This window comes from Platalea leucorodia, assembly GCF_965183815.1.
Source record: "Platalea leucorodia genome assembly, chromosome: 5".
Classification (NCBI taxonomy): Eukaryota; Metazoa; Chordata; class Aves; order Pelecaniformes; family Threskiornithidae; genus Platalea; species Platalea leucorodia.
Window position 1 is genome coordinate 24894518 of NC_138827.1, and position 17689 is coordinate 24912206.

The following is a 17689-nucleotide window of genomic DNA, read 5'->3' on the forward strand; positions in this document are numbered from 1 at the left end:
CTACCACACACTATTTTAAACATATTTTTAAACATTTGAATAACTGAATGGCTAAATCCTGAGAACCTTATTTGGTGTTTATTCAGCCCTTACTTAGTGAGACAAACTCCCAAGGACAGAGTAAACACTGAGAGAGGACCTCAGACCTTCACCCACAGTTATAAACAATGAACTCAGCATAAACTGTGATTCCCAGCTGACACTGGGAGAAAAGCAGCAGCTTCTGCTGCCTCTCCTCGTGAGCTTCTCCTCATTTTGCTTCCAGAATGATTATATGAGAAGAGATGTACTTTCTCCCTAATAAAACTTGCCCCATCTAAGATCTTCCCCCACCTACAGCTGGAGCAGCAACAGGAAACTTAGATGAAGAACAACTGATTCATGAGAGGCTGAATAAAACTGGAATTGGAGGCAAAAAACCTTAGTAAGAAGCCTACTACCCAAATACTGATGAAGTTTGCCTGACTGTTGCTGTTAAGAAAAGTAAAAAGATACTTAGAAATACCATTGCATCTATATCACCTTGGACCATGGAGTCCTTAATACCCAGCATTCACATATCACACCTTTCATTAGAAAGATCTCTGTCTGCACAGCTTCAGTTTCATGCTCATACTGCAAGTGGGTAAACTAAGAAAAGGCAACGATCTGACAGAATCATTCAGCAAACCAGCAACACTAAACAAAATCTGGAATTTTGACCCCAAATTCCACACTACTCATTGCAAATATGGCTAATTCCAAAATTTTAAAACTAGTAAATTGTTTTTCATACAATTATTGTATTCCCTTGAAAATTCTATTTAATTGTTTCAGGGCCCAGGGACAACCTAACTGATGACCAAGGACATCCCTTATCATGTCTCATTTCATTTGTATTTTAGTTATTCTTTTACAGTTCAGTAAGAGTTTCCTATAAGAAAAGGAGCACAAAAAGGAGTCCTTTTTGTTCATCATGAGATCTAGACACACAGAGTAAGCAGGCTGTTTAATAAATTCATGCCTACTCACAAAAACAAGATAAACAAGGGATCTGGCCATTCATTACACATAAACATCCTTGTGATCTGAGGGAAACCCCCTACCCAGCTCTCCTCAGAACAGAACAGTCCACGAAGACACTTGGGTTTGCTGAAGACTCTAGGCTTCAGGCTAATACATTCTTCTGGGTCTAGAGAGGAGCAATCAATCAGAATTGGTTAGTTTGCAGCATTGATGAGAGTGTTGTACCTGTCAAATCTGGTATCATCACTTTGAAGGATATAGAAAAGGAAAGATAAAAATCTTCTGTTACAGTGAAGGGCCGCTGCTGCTGCTGGACTTTCATGAACAAAAACGAGAATAATGATACATTAAGAACGAATCAAAATTAAGTTGCTTTATCCTGTCCCTTACAACTGAGTGATGCTATGCTATCTTAACATCAAGGAAGGAAGACAATTTTATAACTTTCCTAGCTACAGAATCCAGAATACAATCTCCTTCCTAAACAGAAGAAACAAAAACTCCAAACCCTATTAAAATATACAACTGTTATAGTTAAGAAATAAAGGTTCAAGTTGCTAGCTTCTACTGCTAGATCTACTAACAGGTAACCTTCAATCCAACACTGCTTTAAGTAGAGAGGCTCAAATTACGCAGGCCAATATTTCTGGCAGCCAGACCAGATAAATCTTAGTAGTGTCAACATAGGTACGTAAGAAAATCAGTCTCTCTTGCTCACTCTTTCTAAGGCAAAACATGGGAAAAGGAGTGAGGAACAGGAGAAGAGCCCTCTTAGCAGTCAGACCTGGAGGAAGCCCAACTTAAGCCTTTGTATCCATTGTGCTCACATCAAATAGAATAGAAAATCCAAGGAAGGAAGAAAACAGATCTCTGGTTTACACATTGTTTATCATACAGTGCAATACACTATTGTCTGTAGTGTGTAAATGCTGTCGTTTTAGAACACGGAAGAACCTTGAAACACACAAGGCAAAATTTCCATCTCAGATGTCATATACTCCCAAAGCACTGCATAGGTGAAGTTCATAAAAGTGAAGAAATAACAATTAAAAACCTACTAAACTATGAAGTGGCTCAGTCTCCCACCTAATAAAACGGGAATAACACTTCATACTCTCTTACCCCATTCATGCACTGTTGCAAAGAACCCCAAGACCACCAAAGAGAAGACACTGCAGAAAGGCTTAGTATTATAAATCCAACACCCTAATACATGGCTCTGTGTCACACAGGGTAGTTTGCAGTTAACTGCAGTATGGAAACCACTGCGTCTGTTGGAATTTTCAAAGCAAGCGTTTTCACTGATGTCAGTGAGATGTCTCTAAAATATCAGCCTTCATCTAGACTCCAAGCAGAATTTTTTTCAAAGCATTCGCTCTGTCCACATCTATTCTTTGAGTCTTTGAAGTCAAATGATCTGTTCACAAAAGGGAAGGAGAGTTGACTGCACAGTTTTCTGGACATGTTACCAAGCATTATCTAGTTTATGTACAATAGAGATCGGACTGTTTTCAGCTACATTCCCCTGAACAGGTTGATTACCAGCAAAGTGATAGGGTGCAAAACTTGGATCTCTCTGACAGGCATACACTAAATAGGAACGTCCCGTTCCCCCAGTCACCAAGGCATACCTGAGCTTTGAATTATGTCAGGCCAGGAACAAAGGAATCTTGCTCATAAGAAAAACTTCTAATAACCTATTTACTGAAAAAGCCTCCCTTTCATCTCTTCCAAGCTTTAGGAAAGGCTGGGAGGCAAGCAGAAATAAACATTATACAGACTCACCACTGCTGGCTCTAAAGTAAACTCTCCAACTTCCTATTTACATTTCAAGATCTTAAGCTTTGTGGTTTACTAGTTCTGCAAGTAAGTGCTTTGGGTTTTGGAGGCTGCCTGCACATGATCTCCCACCACTACTGAAGTCTTCCTAGCTTTTATTAATATAATAAGGAGGCCAGAAATGCAACAATCTTTTATATGCCCTGCTAGCAGAAATATTTTACTTCTCGCCTTCTAAAAACAAAACAAAGCAAACAAAGCACACAATGTCAAATTAATGCCAGCAAAGGGGATATTACAGTTTTGTTTGTTTCTTTTTCAAACCAAGGATGCTAAAACATGGAACGAGACAGTCTCATTAAAAAAGGGTGTGGAGGACTTCTTTGAGGGACAAGTAGAAGGCGGCGGCAATTTTATGGATATATAACCCTACTAAGGCCATAGGCTGAAAAGGCACCTAAATAGACTCTGTGACCTTTTCTTTCCTCAGAAGGCTAAATCTGTGTGCACTAAGGACAGGCAACCTGTAACAACAGCCATGAAGTAAATGTGGTTTTCATTTCATGCAGCCCTCCCTGAATGTAAAACGTCTTCATTAGCTGGGAAGTCAGCACTGTGACTGCTGCCAAATGCAATATATAAGCCAGCAGAACTGAACTGAATGAGGACAGAGCAAGGGAGAGGTTCCTGCGATACTAATTTATTTCTCCCATTTGAAAGACACTCGCTCTGTGACTCATGTGCAGAACAGGCCTTACAGAAGAGAAGGATATTAAAAGACCAAGAGGGCAGGCCCTTATCAATTTCATAAAGCTAGCACAGATAATTTCAAAAACTTGTTTAGGCTGTCCTAGCTTCAATAGTTTTGCTTTTGTTTTTATTTTTTTTCCTACTGCATTCCTCCCCCTTCTCCCTGCTAGCCTGACCCTCTGAAACCCAGCCCCTTTCCCCTGGTCAGGAGAAGGACAAATTGCTGCCTTTGCTAAACCCTGGGTCACGGCCAGTTGGCACTCAGACACGTTGCCCTGGGCTTCTGGCCCTGTCCCCTCGGAGACCGCACGTTTCACGTCAGGGATGCATGTGCAGGAGTGACTGAAGAGTGCGAGGCTGAAGTGCTGCACGCAGTCCTCCGACTCACTCTCCAGAAACACATTGCTTAGTGCCATCCCACTAGATTAAATATAGCTGGCAAAGCAAGTACCAGCCTATTTAGTCCCTGCAAGTTTTCCCCTCCTCACAGATGATTTCAAGCAGCTGAGGAGTCCCTGTGTAGTAATTACTCAAAAGTCTGCTGCTTTAACAACGTGGCATGTTCTGAAGAGGAGACTCTCGTATCAGAGCCAAAATATACTGAATCCACTTGCTGGTCTGGCTCCCACCGAGATTACAGAGATCAGGCTATGAGAACACTTTGAGCCAGCATGTCTCTGCAGTCTCCACTCCAGGATGTACTGCAAAGGACACGTACTGTGCATGCTTTGGGGGTGGAAACGTGCTTTACACTCTATTTGTGTGAACAAAGCTGGCAGCTTGGCCGGATATTGTGGAGCAAAGAAGCTCTATTGTGTTTGCCAATCATCATGAGAATCAAATGAACAAATTTAGAATAAGCAAATTGAGCTGAAGTTCCTTTAGCAGAAAACAGGCAAAGACTAGTCAGGCTTGGTAAAAGAGAGTATGGGATATTCTTCCTGAAATAATCCATAGTAAACACTGGGACAGCAAAATGATCTGTCCATTTTGCTGTTTGTGTAGTTGCTCAAGCTCTGTCTTTTAGATCATATAGATATCTGAAAAGATAGAAGATAAATTACTGGTGCCTCTCCAATTTAAAAAAGGACTAAATTATAAGCTTCAAACCAAATACACATTATCACCCAGGGAAAAAAGAATTGCACACCAAGCCAGGTGAGTCAGTTCCCAATGAGAAGAATCAGAGTAGTAACAAAAACAGATGCAAAGGAAGAGAGTCCATCTAAACCTGAAAAGATTCCCTGACAATTCCCCAAAAGAAGTTTTGAGTACAGAGAGCTAATAAAGAAGAAGGAATGACTGAAGAAGCACACAGACCACATTACCAAATGAAGACCAAAAAAATATCAGAGGCTCTGGATAGGAAGGAACACAAACCTTGTATATTGGGGACTCAGAATGCCAGCAAATTTGTCCCCCACCCTGCCTCAGTAAGCTGAAATCAAGCCAGACAATGTTCCCATTAGAAGCTGCCCTCGCTACTTCCTTCAGCTGTGAATCCAAAAAGGTGTTAGAGCAAGAATGACAAATATTTTCATAATGGAAAAACTGTTGTGGGACAAGTGCAAAGCAGAACACTGATCTCTAAGTGAGCCTAATTCACCACAAAATAGGCAGAAATGAGAGTTTGTACACATTTTATGAACAGGGCTATTTTATGTGGATCTCTCCTACTTTATTCAATATGCATGAATAGCACATATCCTGTACACATACAAGATTAGCAAGGACCCTATACTGCAGACAACAAAAGAGAAGATGGGGTGTTGCAAAGGTGATCCCTGCTCTCTCTCACAATGGGCTTCAATATTTCTGGATCTTGCAGCTCTGCATGCATGTCCTCCTTGTCCTCCACAAAAGTCCCGGTCTGGAGGAAGAGGCACTATGCCCTAGTGGCTCCAAAACCCTCAGCAGTCTCAATATTCCCACTCCAGAACTATCATTTATTTCTGCTTACCATTTTAAATTACTTCAAATTCCTTTCACAACCTCCGGCTACCAAAAACCAGTCCCAGTCTGGTCCCAGTCTGTTACGTGTCAGATAAGTTTACTCAGACCTGTGCTCTGACAACAACTTTACAGTCTAATGAAACATTTTACTTTGAGGAAAAAAAAAAAAATTTATTATGTGAATTTAGCACCCACAGTAAGAGTGCTATGCTGGTATCAGGTATGGGAAACAGCAAGATTTATCTACCAGAACGGAGCAGCAGTACTGCTAGACCACTTGCTCCAAGGAATACTAGGAAATTTCTGTATACAAGTACGCTGTCACACTGCTTGTTCATATTACTGTTTTGCTGTTTGCTAACCGGCACCCGAGACTTAACTCAATTCTTGGTGGTTTTACACATCTGTAAAAGGGCAAGCATGCTTCTGTTCAGGAACGGAGCAAGATAATACAGATATCTGTACCTGAAATCCCCCCAATCACGTAAAGGTTTCAGAACAAAACAAAGGATTTTTGAAACCTTTAAAATATCCCATAAAACCCATAAGACACTGGCAGGAAGACAGGCTTTTAGGGAAACCAATTACCTTATTCCCAGAAGTTAGGGCATGTCAGTTAGACCCATGCAAACTACTAGTTAGGAATAACATGCAAGCTCCTATTTCAAAGCAACAAACCTGTTCCTATTCTACTGTGAAAAACTACTCACACGTTTTGTGTAGTCGCCATGGCTACACAAGGAAAGTCTCCTAAAAGTTCTAAAACTAAATATGGGTGCTAGAGCCTACAGACCCTGGCTACAAAGCATGATGACATGCAGCAGCCTACTCAGAAAAGTCAGCCACTGAGTATCCGTCACTTGAAAGGAATACCTTGCTGCACAGACAGATCAAAGCTGCAGCAAATTAATCTCGTCCCTAAACTAAGGCACAATCCTTCACAAGTAAAAGGACAGCTTATTTGCCATTCCGAATGCAAATTCTGCCAATGACTTTTGCTAGGGCAAAGGAAGCAGCAGAGAACCATGTAAAATGAATAACTGTCCAAAAATACTCAGAAAACCGTCTTGTCTTTTCTTTTTCCTCATGGATAATGGATGAGCCCCGAGGTGGCAGTGACTTTCAGCAACTACCAACTCAGACCTGGACTTGGATCAGTAACCTAATTACAACAAGCTTTTTGCTTCTTTCATGAGCTATTGAAGTATCTCAAAATGCTTTGTTTGTGTCTGATTACCCCAAACTGTCAGTGGTTAATTCCAAAAGCATATCCTCACTTAAAAATTGTAGTTCTACCACAAATTAAACTATTATAGACATGAGTAAAATTAGGTTTCACATTTGTACTTTCTAAAATATCAAAGGCATGATTAGCAAAGTCTTTTGTTCAAGATCTCTAGAGTCCTTGAGGTAATGAAAACTGGGTCACGGAGTAGTTTCTCTAAAAGTAAATGCAGTGTTCAAGCAATACCTGCTTCGGTGACTCATGGGGTATTGGGAATGGAATAGAGAATGGAAATACTGTACCAACAGACACACACCAACAGTAGTACCCCTGCCCTCACCAAAAAAGGGGGGAGGGGGGGGGAGAAAGGCATAGCAGATGATTTTGAACAGTTTCCTGTTACAATCCCTTGAAAGAAATCCAACCATACTTTCACCCTGCTTTCTGTTTTCTGAATTTCTCCTGACAGTTGGCTCTTTTGTTTGCCAGAACCACAACAAAGGGCGGCCTTGAGTTTCCACACCGGCCATTTTCTCCCTCTCTCGTCTCTGATCATCTCACAAAGGTATTATTGTTGCTGGCTCACTGGGGCTCAGTGCACCTGAGGCAGATCAAAGGCACTTTTTAATGCCCGCCTGACCACACAGGTCTCTCTCCCACTGCATTAAATTAAACTTGATGATTAATCTCTGTAGCCCTGAGGGTCCCTTGGTGCACACAGAGAGAGAAAATATATATTTCTATCAAAACACAAGTATAATATACTTTCATTTTATAGCCCTAATTAAAAAAAGGAACAGCTAATTTCAGCCAAATGCAGCTGCATACAGGTCTCATTAAAACACAAATACAACTGCTCTGTGTGCTCTACATTCACCTCATGCAGACTATGCAGGTAATAGATAAAAGAATAGTAAACCAAAGTCCTTTCTCAGATTAAATCCAGAGAAGTTCAGAATTTGCTTATTTTCTGCAGGCTAGAGATTGTTATACCTCTGAGCAGATGAGGCAGTTAAGGAAACGATTATAAAATGCTGAGTAGTTACATTTAAATAAAAATCTACTTAAATCCAGCCAAAACCTGCACAAGCATCTATTCCTGAGTTTGCATCCAAGTGATTAAGAGCCTTAAAAGGTTCTACCTTGTCTGTGGTGTACAGTCTGTGTACGACTTTGGGGTTGCTTTAAAGACAGAACAGACCATTGATTAACATCAACATGGACTTTATCATGTCACTTTTGTTATATTAGCATATTTAATGGAGCCACATCTCTCATGGTCATGGAGTATGCACACAGAAAGTGCTGTGAAACTGTTTATACTGATATGCCATGCTCTAGTTTGGGAAGCAAAACAAACTATAGTTGTGAACTGGGTCTACATTAGAACTTACCAATATATATATATTAAAAATTAATAAATAACTACACACATGTCCTCCTGCAGGGCTAGTTATACTAAAGGAACAGGTTAGAGCCAGCTGGCCCATTTCCAGCTGCTCAACATTGCCCTTAGACCTTTTGGGAAAACTGTCTGAGAGCTCCTCAGCTCATTTCGGACCAGTATTATGTCTCTATTAACCCAACTCATTTTAATGATTTAAACTAAATCAGCTAAATGAAACAGGTTAGGAAGAGTTCACACAAACAGCTTCTTCTGAAAGGGCAGAAACCCCCATCAAAAAAACTGGAAATAATAAAAGTAGTGGCAGGCTCGAAGGGTGACTTCTTCCCCCAGAGCAGGTATCTGCATGGTGCCCTACCTGCCCTGTGATAGATAAAGTGATACCAATGTAATTTTTCAGAGAGAGAGTAAGCTAAGAGTAGTGGAGTTTGAGGTTTGAAACTCTTGTTCAGGAAGGAATCCAAATATATTCCAATTGGTCTACAGGATGTAAGCTTTTGTTAAATGCCTGCTTCACAATACCGGGATTATTCCCATCTTTAAATTCAATCATGTGCTTAAATGCCTTGCTGAACTACAGTCCATGTGACAAGATCACCATTTATTCATGCTCAAGATCACCATGTATTCATGCTGTTACTACGAAGGCAACTTAACTTACTGTTAAGCCTGACATTTTATTATCACCTTCCTTTCTTTTTCTCTACTGGAGCTCTCTCCATGAAGTATGTTAGTTCTCTGTAACACCTCTAGCACTCTCATTGCCATTTGGTCGTTTTGGAAAAATCCAAGTTATAATCAGTCTAAATTTAAGATCGAAATGAGTTTTAAATAAAAAATGTGGCAGAAAAGGGTACTTATCTAAATGGAATGCTTTCAGACTCATGCATTTTAAAAAGGTATAATTTCAAAAGCAGACACTAAATTTTAATTGCAATCTCAGGAAAAGCTTTTGTATTAATTCACTGAGGAAAAATTAGCAAAGTGAAAATTGCTTATTGGGGTTTTTCTTTTTAGTCATGATACATATCATAATTCTATACATCATGGCAACTTTCAGAGGTAGAAGGATTTATATTGATTAAGTGAATAGGTGGGGGAGAAGGGTTGTGACTGAAGACATGCACTCCTTCTGCAAAGACACTATTCTATAACACATTAGTGACAGGCTTGTCACAGATAACTCAAGCCCAGGGTCTTTGGCTCAGATTTCAGGCTGCTCTTTAAGCCACTCTAGCATCGTGGTTTTTACTTTCCATGTCATTTTTCAGTATTGATTTCTACTTCTATTCAAGTTCTTGCTTAAGAGCAAATGCATGGTAATATATAATTAATATCCAAAGGTAAAGATAGAGCTACCAGAAAAAATTCAAGGAAAAGGAAAAGAGTGAGAAGGACAAAGGCCATTTTTCCCTTCAAAAACATTAGTTAGTACATTCTGTACAAATTAGGACTATGCATATAACCTACCCCCATGTGGCATGAAGATGTTCCACAGATCATAGCAACGCGGGATGTAATTGGCTGGTTCTCACATGGCAGGTTATGTCCTTTCACATCTGCTCCAATTACTCCTATTAAAATAAAATTAAAATTCTATTTTAAAGAAGAGCAAGCCAACCCTCACAAAACAGAGCTTTTCCGCACACAAATGATTGCCAAGTATCTCACACCACTGACACAAATCAAAAAGAGTCTACTTAGTCAATAAACAAAGTTATTTTATCAAATCAGATTAACATGTATTTTTATTCCAGATAAGTGAGCACGCGAGATGATTTCTTCTATGTTCATGTTTATCATCATAATTTTTAAATGTTATTTTGACTATAACCTGACCTTTATTCTCTTAGGTAGTACACTAACATGCAGAACAAAAGACTGCCCTGTTGTGAAAGGCAGTACGGTAGATGGCAGATATGCTTATTTGTTCACAGTTTATCATGCACATACTGTATGATGTGTTTTGTCAGGGGATGAGTTGGAGAAAGGAGTAACTTGGCAGGAGACTGGAAGGCTGCCAGTTTTGTTGTCTTGACTGCTGCTGCTGTTCTGTCCATGTCAGACAGAACCATCTAAAGGAAGATTACTCCTTCCCTAAGAGGAACTGTGCTTGGCTCTGAGGAGGTTCTGCGTGCAGGACAGGACAGGAAGGAGGACAAACTCAGCAAGAACTCACCCTGCAGCAGAAACATACACCAGGAGACGCCAGAGAGGAGCCAGGAGCTTGCTTACAGAATGGGGCAGACCTACAGCCAAGCTTCAGCATGCATCACATCATGCTTAATTCACTTAAGGAGAGGCTGAAGTGGAAATCCTGCCCTCTCCTCCTCCTCCTCTCCTAGGCTGCATTCTTGCACCACATTGTGCTGCACCCAGCAAAATGCAGCAGCCCAACAAGTAATATTCTTTTGTTTGCCCTTTTTTTTTTTTCTTGAGCATTACTTTTCAACTGGCACACTGGTCACCAGACTGTGCACTGCATCTGCATCTGTGATGTGCAGCCTGGTGAACAGTTGCCAATCCTGCTAAAAAAAATTTATTTCTCCTCACTGTAGAAGGAACACAAAAGCATTTGCTGGACATTGTGAAAGATGCCAAGTGTTACTGCTGGTTAGTATGCTATATTTCATTAACACCTTCTTGTTTAGGTCACCACTGCAAGATTCTGTTATTAAATCGGTCTGTTGGGGTTTGTCTTATCGTGGTTGCCATGGTTATCATGGTATTATCATTGTTGGAAGTTACCTAAATAATCAGAAAATTAAGATCTAAAACTGTACAGCCTTTAAAAATCTGTCCTTATGTCCCTTTATCCGAGCTGGCTTGTAACTATGTAGTAGCACAGCTGTCATACACAGAGTTTATTTGTAAGGAACAAAAGAAAGCTAGAAGTATGGCTTCTACCTCTTATTTGTCACTGCTCAAACACAGACATGCATGAGTTCATATTAAGAATTTTGGATAGGGTTGTCTAAAAGGCAATCTCCTGTACTAGCCAACACTGTATTAGAATTTCTTACAGAAGTTAAAAATATTGTTCACACTTCAGAGGGAACAAGTCTATTAAACTGAATTGTCAGCATATGTTGCAAATGTATTTTCATAAACAAAACAAAATTGAAGAGCCTCACATTTAGATATTTTTAATCACTAAGAAAACATGCATTCTGCAAAATATGCATTCTGGGCCTTTTTGAAATCAGTGGGATTTTGTCAGTGGCTTTACTAGTTTTTAGAGTTGCTAGAGTCTTTCTATTTGTGATTAACTGAAGTCAGACAGCAAATAAGTCTGGAACATTCTCCTAACAATGAAAGCTTAGATATTTTATTTACTAAAAATGATTTAATTGCTGTTATAAGTCACTTTCACCTTTAACTTAGTTGCAATTTTTCATACTCTGAGGCAGACTCAAAATCTTTTGAAGATTCTCAAGAAAGACTGAGAACAAGAAGTCTGTATATCACACAAACTTCAGGAGAGATTTTAGAAAAGCAGGCATGCGTACTTTTGGATCTCTTCCACAGTGACAAAGTATTTTAGATACTGTAAAATAAATTATCTACTTTCGCTGAAACAATGCTGATGTCTTTTTAGAAGGTGCAATGTAAACATTGTTTTTATGCATACTCACATTTTTATCTGTAGGCTCTTTTAAATTGGTACAGTAGGTCAAAAAGTAAGACCTAACTACTTGGCTTTTAGATTTTTACTTCTCCATAATAGGTATCAGATGGACTGATACAGGAGTCATAGATGACCTCCACAGACATACGCATTACATAATTCTTTATCTTTACCTTATTTTACTCAAAACTTTGAAGCCTTCATAAACTTCAGGAACCTGTCCAGAAAAAACACACTTTATGTCCAGCCAAAAGCAGATCTGAACAGTGCGTCAAAAGTTATTAACACTGAAAACAAGATGTCCATCATGTTATTTTGGTTTAGCCTGCAGGATATGAAAGAGTCCTTTTCGTTACTCTGCTGTTACAAACTATTTTTAAAACAACCAGCAGAATGTGTATAAGAATAAGAATAATGACACCCACTGGATGTTGTTGTCCCACAAACTAATCTAATGCTTACTAATATACAAGTCATATCCTTCAAACAAACCGTAAACCTCAATATTTCAATACAGATCACAGCAGAGTAAGAACTAAAACACACATCAGTACCTTTTCAAAACAAAAGTTTTACATCAACTACAAGAGTTATTTCCGATATTTTCACATTTTAATTCAGTTTCAAGTATCTCTTCTCTATTTTCTTTTCTTCTGTGCCCCTTTTATCATTATTAAAAGATTAGTATGCTTTAGTGCATTGCCATCCTTAATATCTTTTAATCAGAACACAGTTTCACTTCCTAGTTCTATTAATTATCTGTGTTCTCCTTTTGCTTTTCTGTGTTTCTTTCAGGATTTTCAGCTCTGTATTCTACACACTGTAGGTTAAACCAGACTTCAAAAAGATTAAGGTTCTTGTTATTAACAGCTATGGATGAAGGAGAGCCATTCAGTATTTGAGATGTAACCACACTATTCATTCTCTTTACATATATTTGCACTCTACAGCTCTCCTTTTGCTCCTGCTGTCTCTTTTGCTATCCAAATCTTTTCCTTTTTACTGTCTTTTCTACTAGTTTCCCTACCTATTTACTACCATTCCCAGATTCCAGAAGGATGCGTTCCATCTTAAATCTTCCTCTTTTCCCAGACTCTACTCAGTTATCGTGTGATTAGCATGCAGGTTCTCCCACTGCGTTGCTGACTCTTCCCTCTGTAATGCATCTCTCCCTCTCTAACAACAACCTATACATTCCTTTTCTCCTGGCAATGATTTCAGTAGTCTGCTAGTGTTTGTGGTGCCATCTGGGAAAACATATTCTGATAAACAGGACTAGCATAAGCAGACTGTCTCTATCCACTGAAATCTTACTCTGTTGGATGCCAGTAGCTATATATTTCTAATGTGAGTTTCTTTACAGAAAACTATAGCAAATGAACAGCTCTCTGTTATTCTTTAAATTCAATTCATTGATTGCAGCATGTGAAATTTACTGGGCAAACTTTTTGTGCTCTGAATCCGGTACTCACATAATGATGCCAATTAAACGAGGACTCTCCACTGTCATTTTGATGTGCTCTGTGACAATACAGTTTTTCAGCAAGTTCATTATTCAGGCCAGCTTATTATTACATCCTTTTTAAGAACACAAAACTGCTAGGGCACATAGTTTTAAACACATTTTTATGCAATCAGGATACTAATTGACACAAACAGATTTTTAAGTAAGTCACAACAGTAGGAACACAACACATCTACAACTATGACACTAAAACTCTGTCTTCCTTTTTGCAGCTGGATCTCTATCTAATCCTTCTGAGGTAATAAGAAAAGCAATCTACATGATTACTTAACCTCATCAGAAACAGTTATCAGAAGCATAGAAATTGGATTTAAACATTTTAAAAGTTCCAGGCCACAACTTCTAGAAGAACAAATGAGATTTAAAACACCACAAAATATCTGAAACAAAACTGGTACTTCAGCAGCTAATCATATTTCATTTAGATCTAGAGAAAAATATTCTGATGAGCAATAGATTTCCATTGAACAGTACTGTTTCAGTAACATTGAAACTTTCTGAGGTAAGACTTTTTTCTAAACTATCAAACTAAAAGAACCTCAATTTCCTGCTGAAAAAGTTACATTGAATCACTTTGTTATTGACTGTATTTAGATAAGGCCAGACAGCATAGTAGGAAAATGAAGCCACTGAGCTTCACCAAATATATTTCAGCACAGTTGAAACTGGGCATATCAGAATATTGTGCTGGAGAAGAAAAATATCTAAGCATCAGGCGTCCCGCTCCAGTTACGGATAAAAAGTTCAAAGTCACAGAAGGGGAATGCTGTGCAGCACCCAGTTCCCCCTCTAGTTTCGTTTGCTAGTTTAACCCCCTAGACCAAAAGCAGCATTTTTGGTATATATCCCACATTGTGCTAGCATAAATGTATGTGAAAAAGTCTCTACTGCATTATTTAAACAAAGCACGAATCACTTCTAAAACTAAGAAGGAAGACTAACTACGAACAAGCCTCAGACATGAGACTTCTTTCTTAGAATGTTAATTTTTTATTTTTCTTGCCTATCCCCAAAGTTTTGAGCAACAGAGGATGCAAACTCACAGCACATTGGCATGCCAAAACAATGGTGTTTCAGCTCAGGAATTCAAAGTGGAACTAGCAGAAGCTAACAAACAAATTGGAAATTCAGCTGAAAAGAAATAAACAATGATAACCCCTTTCTATAAACAATATTAGCAGTTATTGTGAGGGTTTTTTTATTTTAGTTATGCTATTTCATAAGAATAGCATCAGAGAGAATTGCTGGATACAAAACAGGCTGTGAGAAAAACAGCTTTCTAAAATTAATTCAATACATTCCTGTTTCCAAGAATAGTAAATATATGACTGAGTACCTAGTCCTCCAGCATGTGCATCAATGAGAGATGCTGCTACTGCAATCCCTTCAGGGAGACCGAGATCTTTTGCAGCTTCTGGTGTTAGACCTTTTCCAACAGGCTCTCCAGGAGACAAGACGTGGTTTCCTGGGCAGACACAAGAAAAACCAAACACCTGTCAATTTACTAAACAGAAAAACAAATGTGTATGTTATTACAAGAACTCCCTTCCTCTCCCTCAAGTTAGCGTGGTATATTTAAAGCAAAAAGGTGCATCAAAGAACTCTATCTGATTAAAAAGTATCTTTCATTATCTGTCTGTATATTAAATACAACCATGCTAGATCAGGCTGTCCCATAGCAATTTGAAAGTTCAAAAGTATTCAATGTCCTATCTAGCCACGAAGAAAGATTTCACCACAAGCAATTAAATTCTGTTTGGCATCTTTCCAAGAGATATTAAATACTTATGCAGAAATCCCAAGTTCTTGTGGTAGTTACTGACTAGGCTGCCCGCAGCCGTTCTCTGTGCATGTGAATGCGATTCAGCTCAGCCCATGCTCACAACTGAAAATTGCACCTGTTGCACAAGGCGGGGCCAATTTTTTTTTCCATTTCCATCCTTTCCAGCAGTTTCTACTAGGAATAAGGTGGCTATAGCAACAGAAACTCTGAAAAAGAAACTGGCTTAAGCAGCAAATTCCTCCTATTGCAGCTGTATTTCCTCAGAGACTTAAATAATCCCTTTTTGAGTCTTCACTGGCTTTAGGAAGTATGAAGAACATTATGGTCACCCCGAACACAAGCAATGCGACCCTTCCCTCTCAGGCCTGTCACCAAGGAGTCTGGTGGCAGGTCCTGTCTGCATTTGTCTCTGCTACCATAATGCACATTAAGTTTTGTCTCGCAAAAAGAGATTGCTTCAATAATTAAATCATGGTGATAAGAGATCGCTCAGAACAAATCTAGACTCATTAAACTTTCAGAATTTAAGGACACCCCCCATGACAGCCTCCTCTCTGGCTGCTGAGTAGAACCACAGCCGAAGCAATGAGACTGACAGCTCCTGGAACCGCACACACTTCCCTGTTTATCTAAAGATTTGGTGGGTGAGAGGCAGTGAAAGGCACAGTGGGAGCTCCTGTATACCTCCCTGCCAGTACCATGGCTGTTAGTACCTATCTATCTGTAGCGTTTATTAAATTCAACAAATCTTCTGGGCAGAATTGACAAAACTCCTTTTTAAAATAAAACAAGCCTATTTTCACAGTCAATTCTATTGAGAATGTTACACCTAAAGCACGTTCTGATGTATAGAAAGGAAGTAAAACATCCTCCACAATAGAGATTAATTAAGAGGAATAGCAATCATAAAATACCAGGAATACACTAATGCCCATGAGCATAATCTTCTAGAAATACAGTTACACTACCTTAGTATTAGATGAAAAGAAGGTTATGATATTAAATTCACAGGTGGAAAACAGGTCTTCCATTTTACATATCACTTAGATCTTTGTCTTTGCTGTAAATGATGTTGGTTCTTCCCGTAAGGAAGGCCCCCACTTCCTGACAGATGCAGTGTATGGAACACTTTGTGATTAGACAGCACACACAACTTCTCAGTGTTCGTTTCTCCAAGAGTTTCTACTATACTGACAGCCACACCGCCACCTCTGAAATGCTAGGCTGAACCTCATACCGGAAATTTAAAACAAGTATGTATAGCCAAAACTTTTGTACTTTGGGTTTATTTCAAATATTGGGGGCAGTAACCAAACCTCACCATTTAGCTTATACAGAAGGAAGCAATGACATTAAACTATCTCCTCACAGGAAAAAAATGTCCTTATTTTATTAATTCTTAGTGTAAAGTCAAAACATTGTGGTAGCTTTTTCAAAAGGTGTATCTTTTGCATTTTTTTCCCCAGTAAGTTGGAGAGCAGGATGTTTATCTTTAAGAGAACTTTTATATTACCTTTCTGGTTTTATAAGACATTAGAGAATACCAGTAAAACAAAGTTGTCTGCTTCTCCTGATACTCAAAGACCCTGCAGGTGGAAGGAAGTTCAAAAGAGTTCATGCAGCTAAAACCACATCTTTTTCTTCAGAATCAGTCACCTGACCTGAAAGTACACAACTATCTTTCAGCTTGAGATGAAATTAATCTGAAATAAAACCTCTCTCCAGGCACTCAATTCCATGGTTGGCTTGTTTATATCAGTCATACTGGTCAAACATTTTAGTGTGTAATTATTATGTGGTTAAACTCCATTTTAGAGATCAAGGCTACTATTAGGCAAAATCTTTTCCTACCAGCTTCTCAATTACTGTATTTCTAGTTAATGAGCACTAAGGGAGCAATTTCAGAGATAAAGATAATCCTCTCTTCTACAGCAGCAGTAGAAAATGACCCTGTAGATTCCTTTGGTACTAGTTATATACCAGAACGACCAGCAGCGTTGCTATCCCCCATGGACATAAAGTGTGTGAGAATATGCAGGGATGGGGTTTTTGTGATCTGAAGATGCAGCATAAAAATATTGTATTTAAAAAAAAAATAATTAACAGTAAAGTATGACCCAACTGTTTCAGGAGTCAAGTTAAACAGTTACTCCTCAACTGAAAGCACTTCCTGACAATCTGGGAAGCGACAGTAGTCAGAAGTAACCCGTGACAGGGATTGCGAAGGGGAGTCTCCTAGGTCACCCAGCAGTCAGGGAGAGCAGCAAAGAGGTGCCAGCAAGCGAGTGCAGTATGGAGAAGATACTGACTCTGCCCCTCTACTTCATCCTCCCAGCTTTAGAAATCAGTGAAAGCTCTGCTACACCCATACGATATGTTCACGAGGAGCTTTGTAAAAGGGAAGAAGCAGGCTCTGCACGGGCACTCTTTCTGTCATCATGGAAGCTGCCTCCCCACCCACACAAGTGTGAGTAAGTAGGTGTGGAATGGGCATGGGCCGTAGCCACATGGGCAGGGACCTGGAAAGGGAATTGTAATTCTCATGTTTTACTCTTCACTGAAAAACCAGAAAACTCAGCTAAGCATCAGTATGCCTAAAATCTGTAGGTATAAAGCTATTAAATGATAAAATAAAA

At 39.1% G+C, this 17689-nt stretch overlaps 1 protein-coding gene across 1 annotated transcript in view; it reads right to left on the reverse strand.

Moving 5' to 3' along the window:
• The window catches only part of FGGY (FGGY carbohydrate kinase domain containing), a gene marked incomplete at both ends in the record, with an annotated part of 137172 nt that overhangs the window by 61260 nt on the left and 58223 nt on the right, over window positions 1-17689 (reverse strand). Inside the window, 2 exons of the mRNA XM_082312099.1 lie at window positions 9588-9691; window positions 14607-14735. Of these exons, the coding sequence (XP_082168225.1) occupies window positions 9588-9691; window positions 14607-14735 (233 nt within the window). The remainder of the gene's footprint in view (window positions 1-9587; window positions 9692-14606; window positions 14736-17689) is intronic.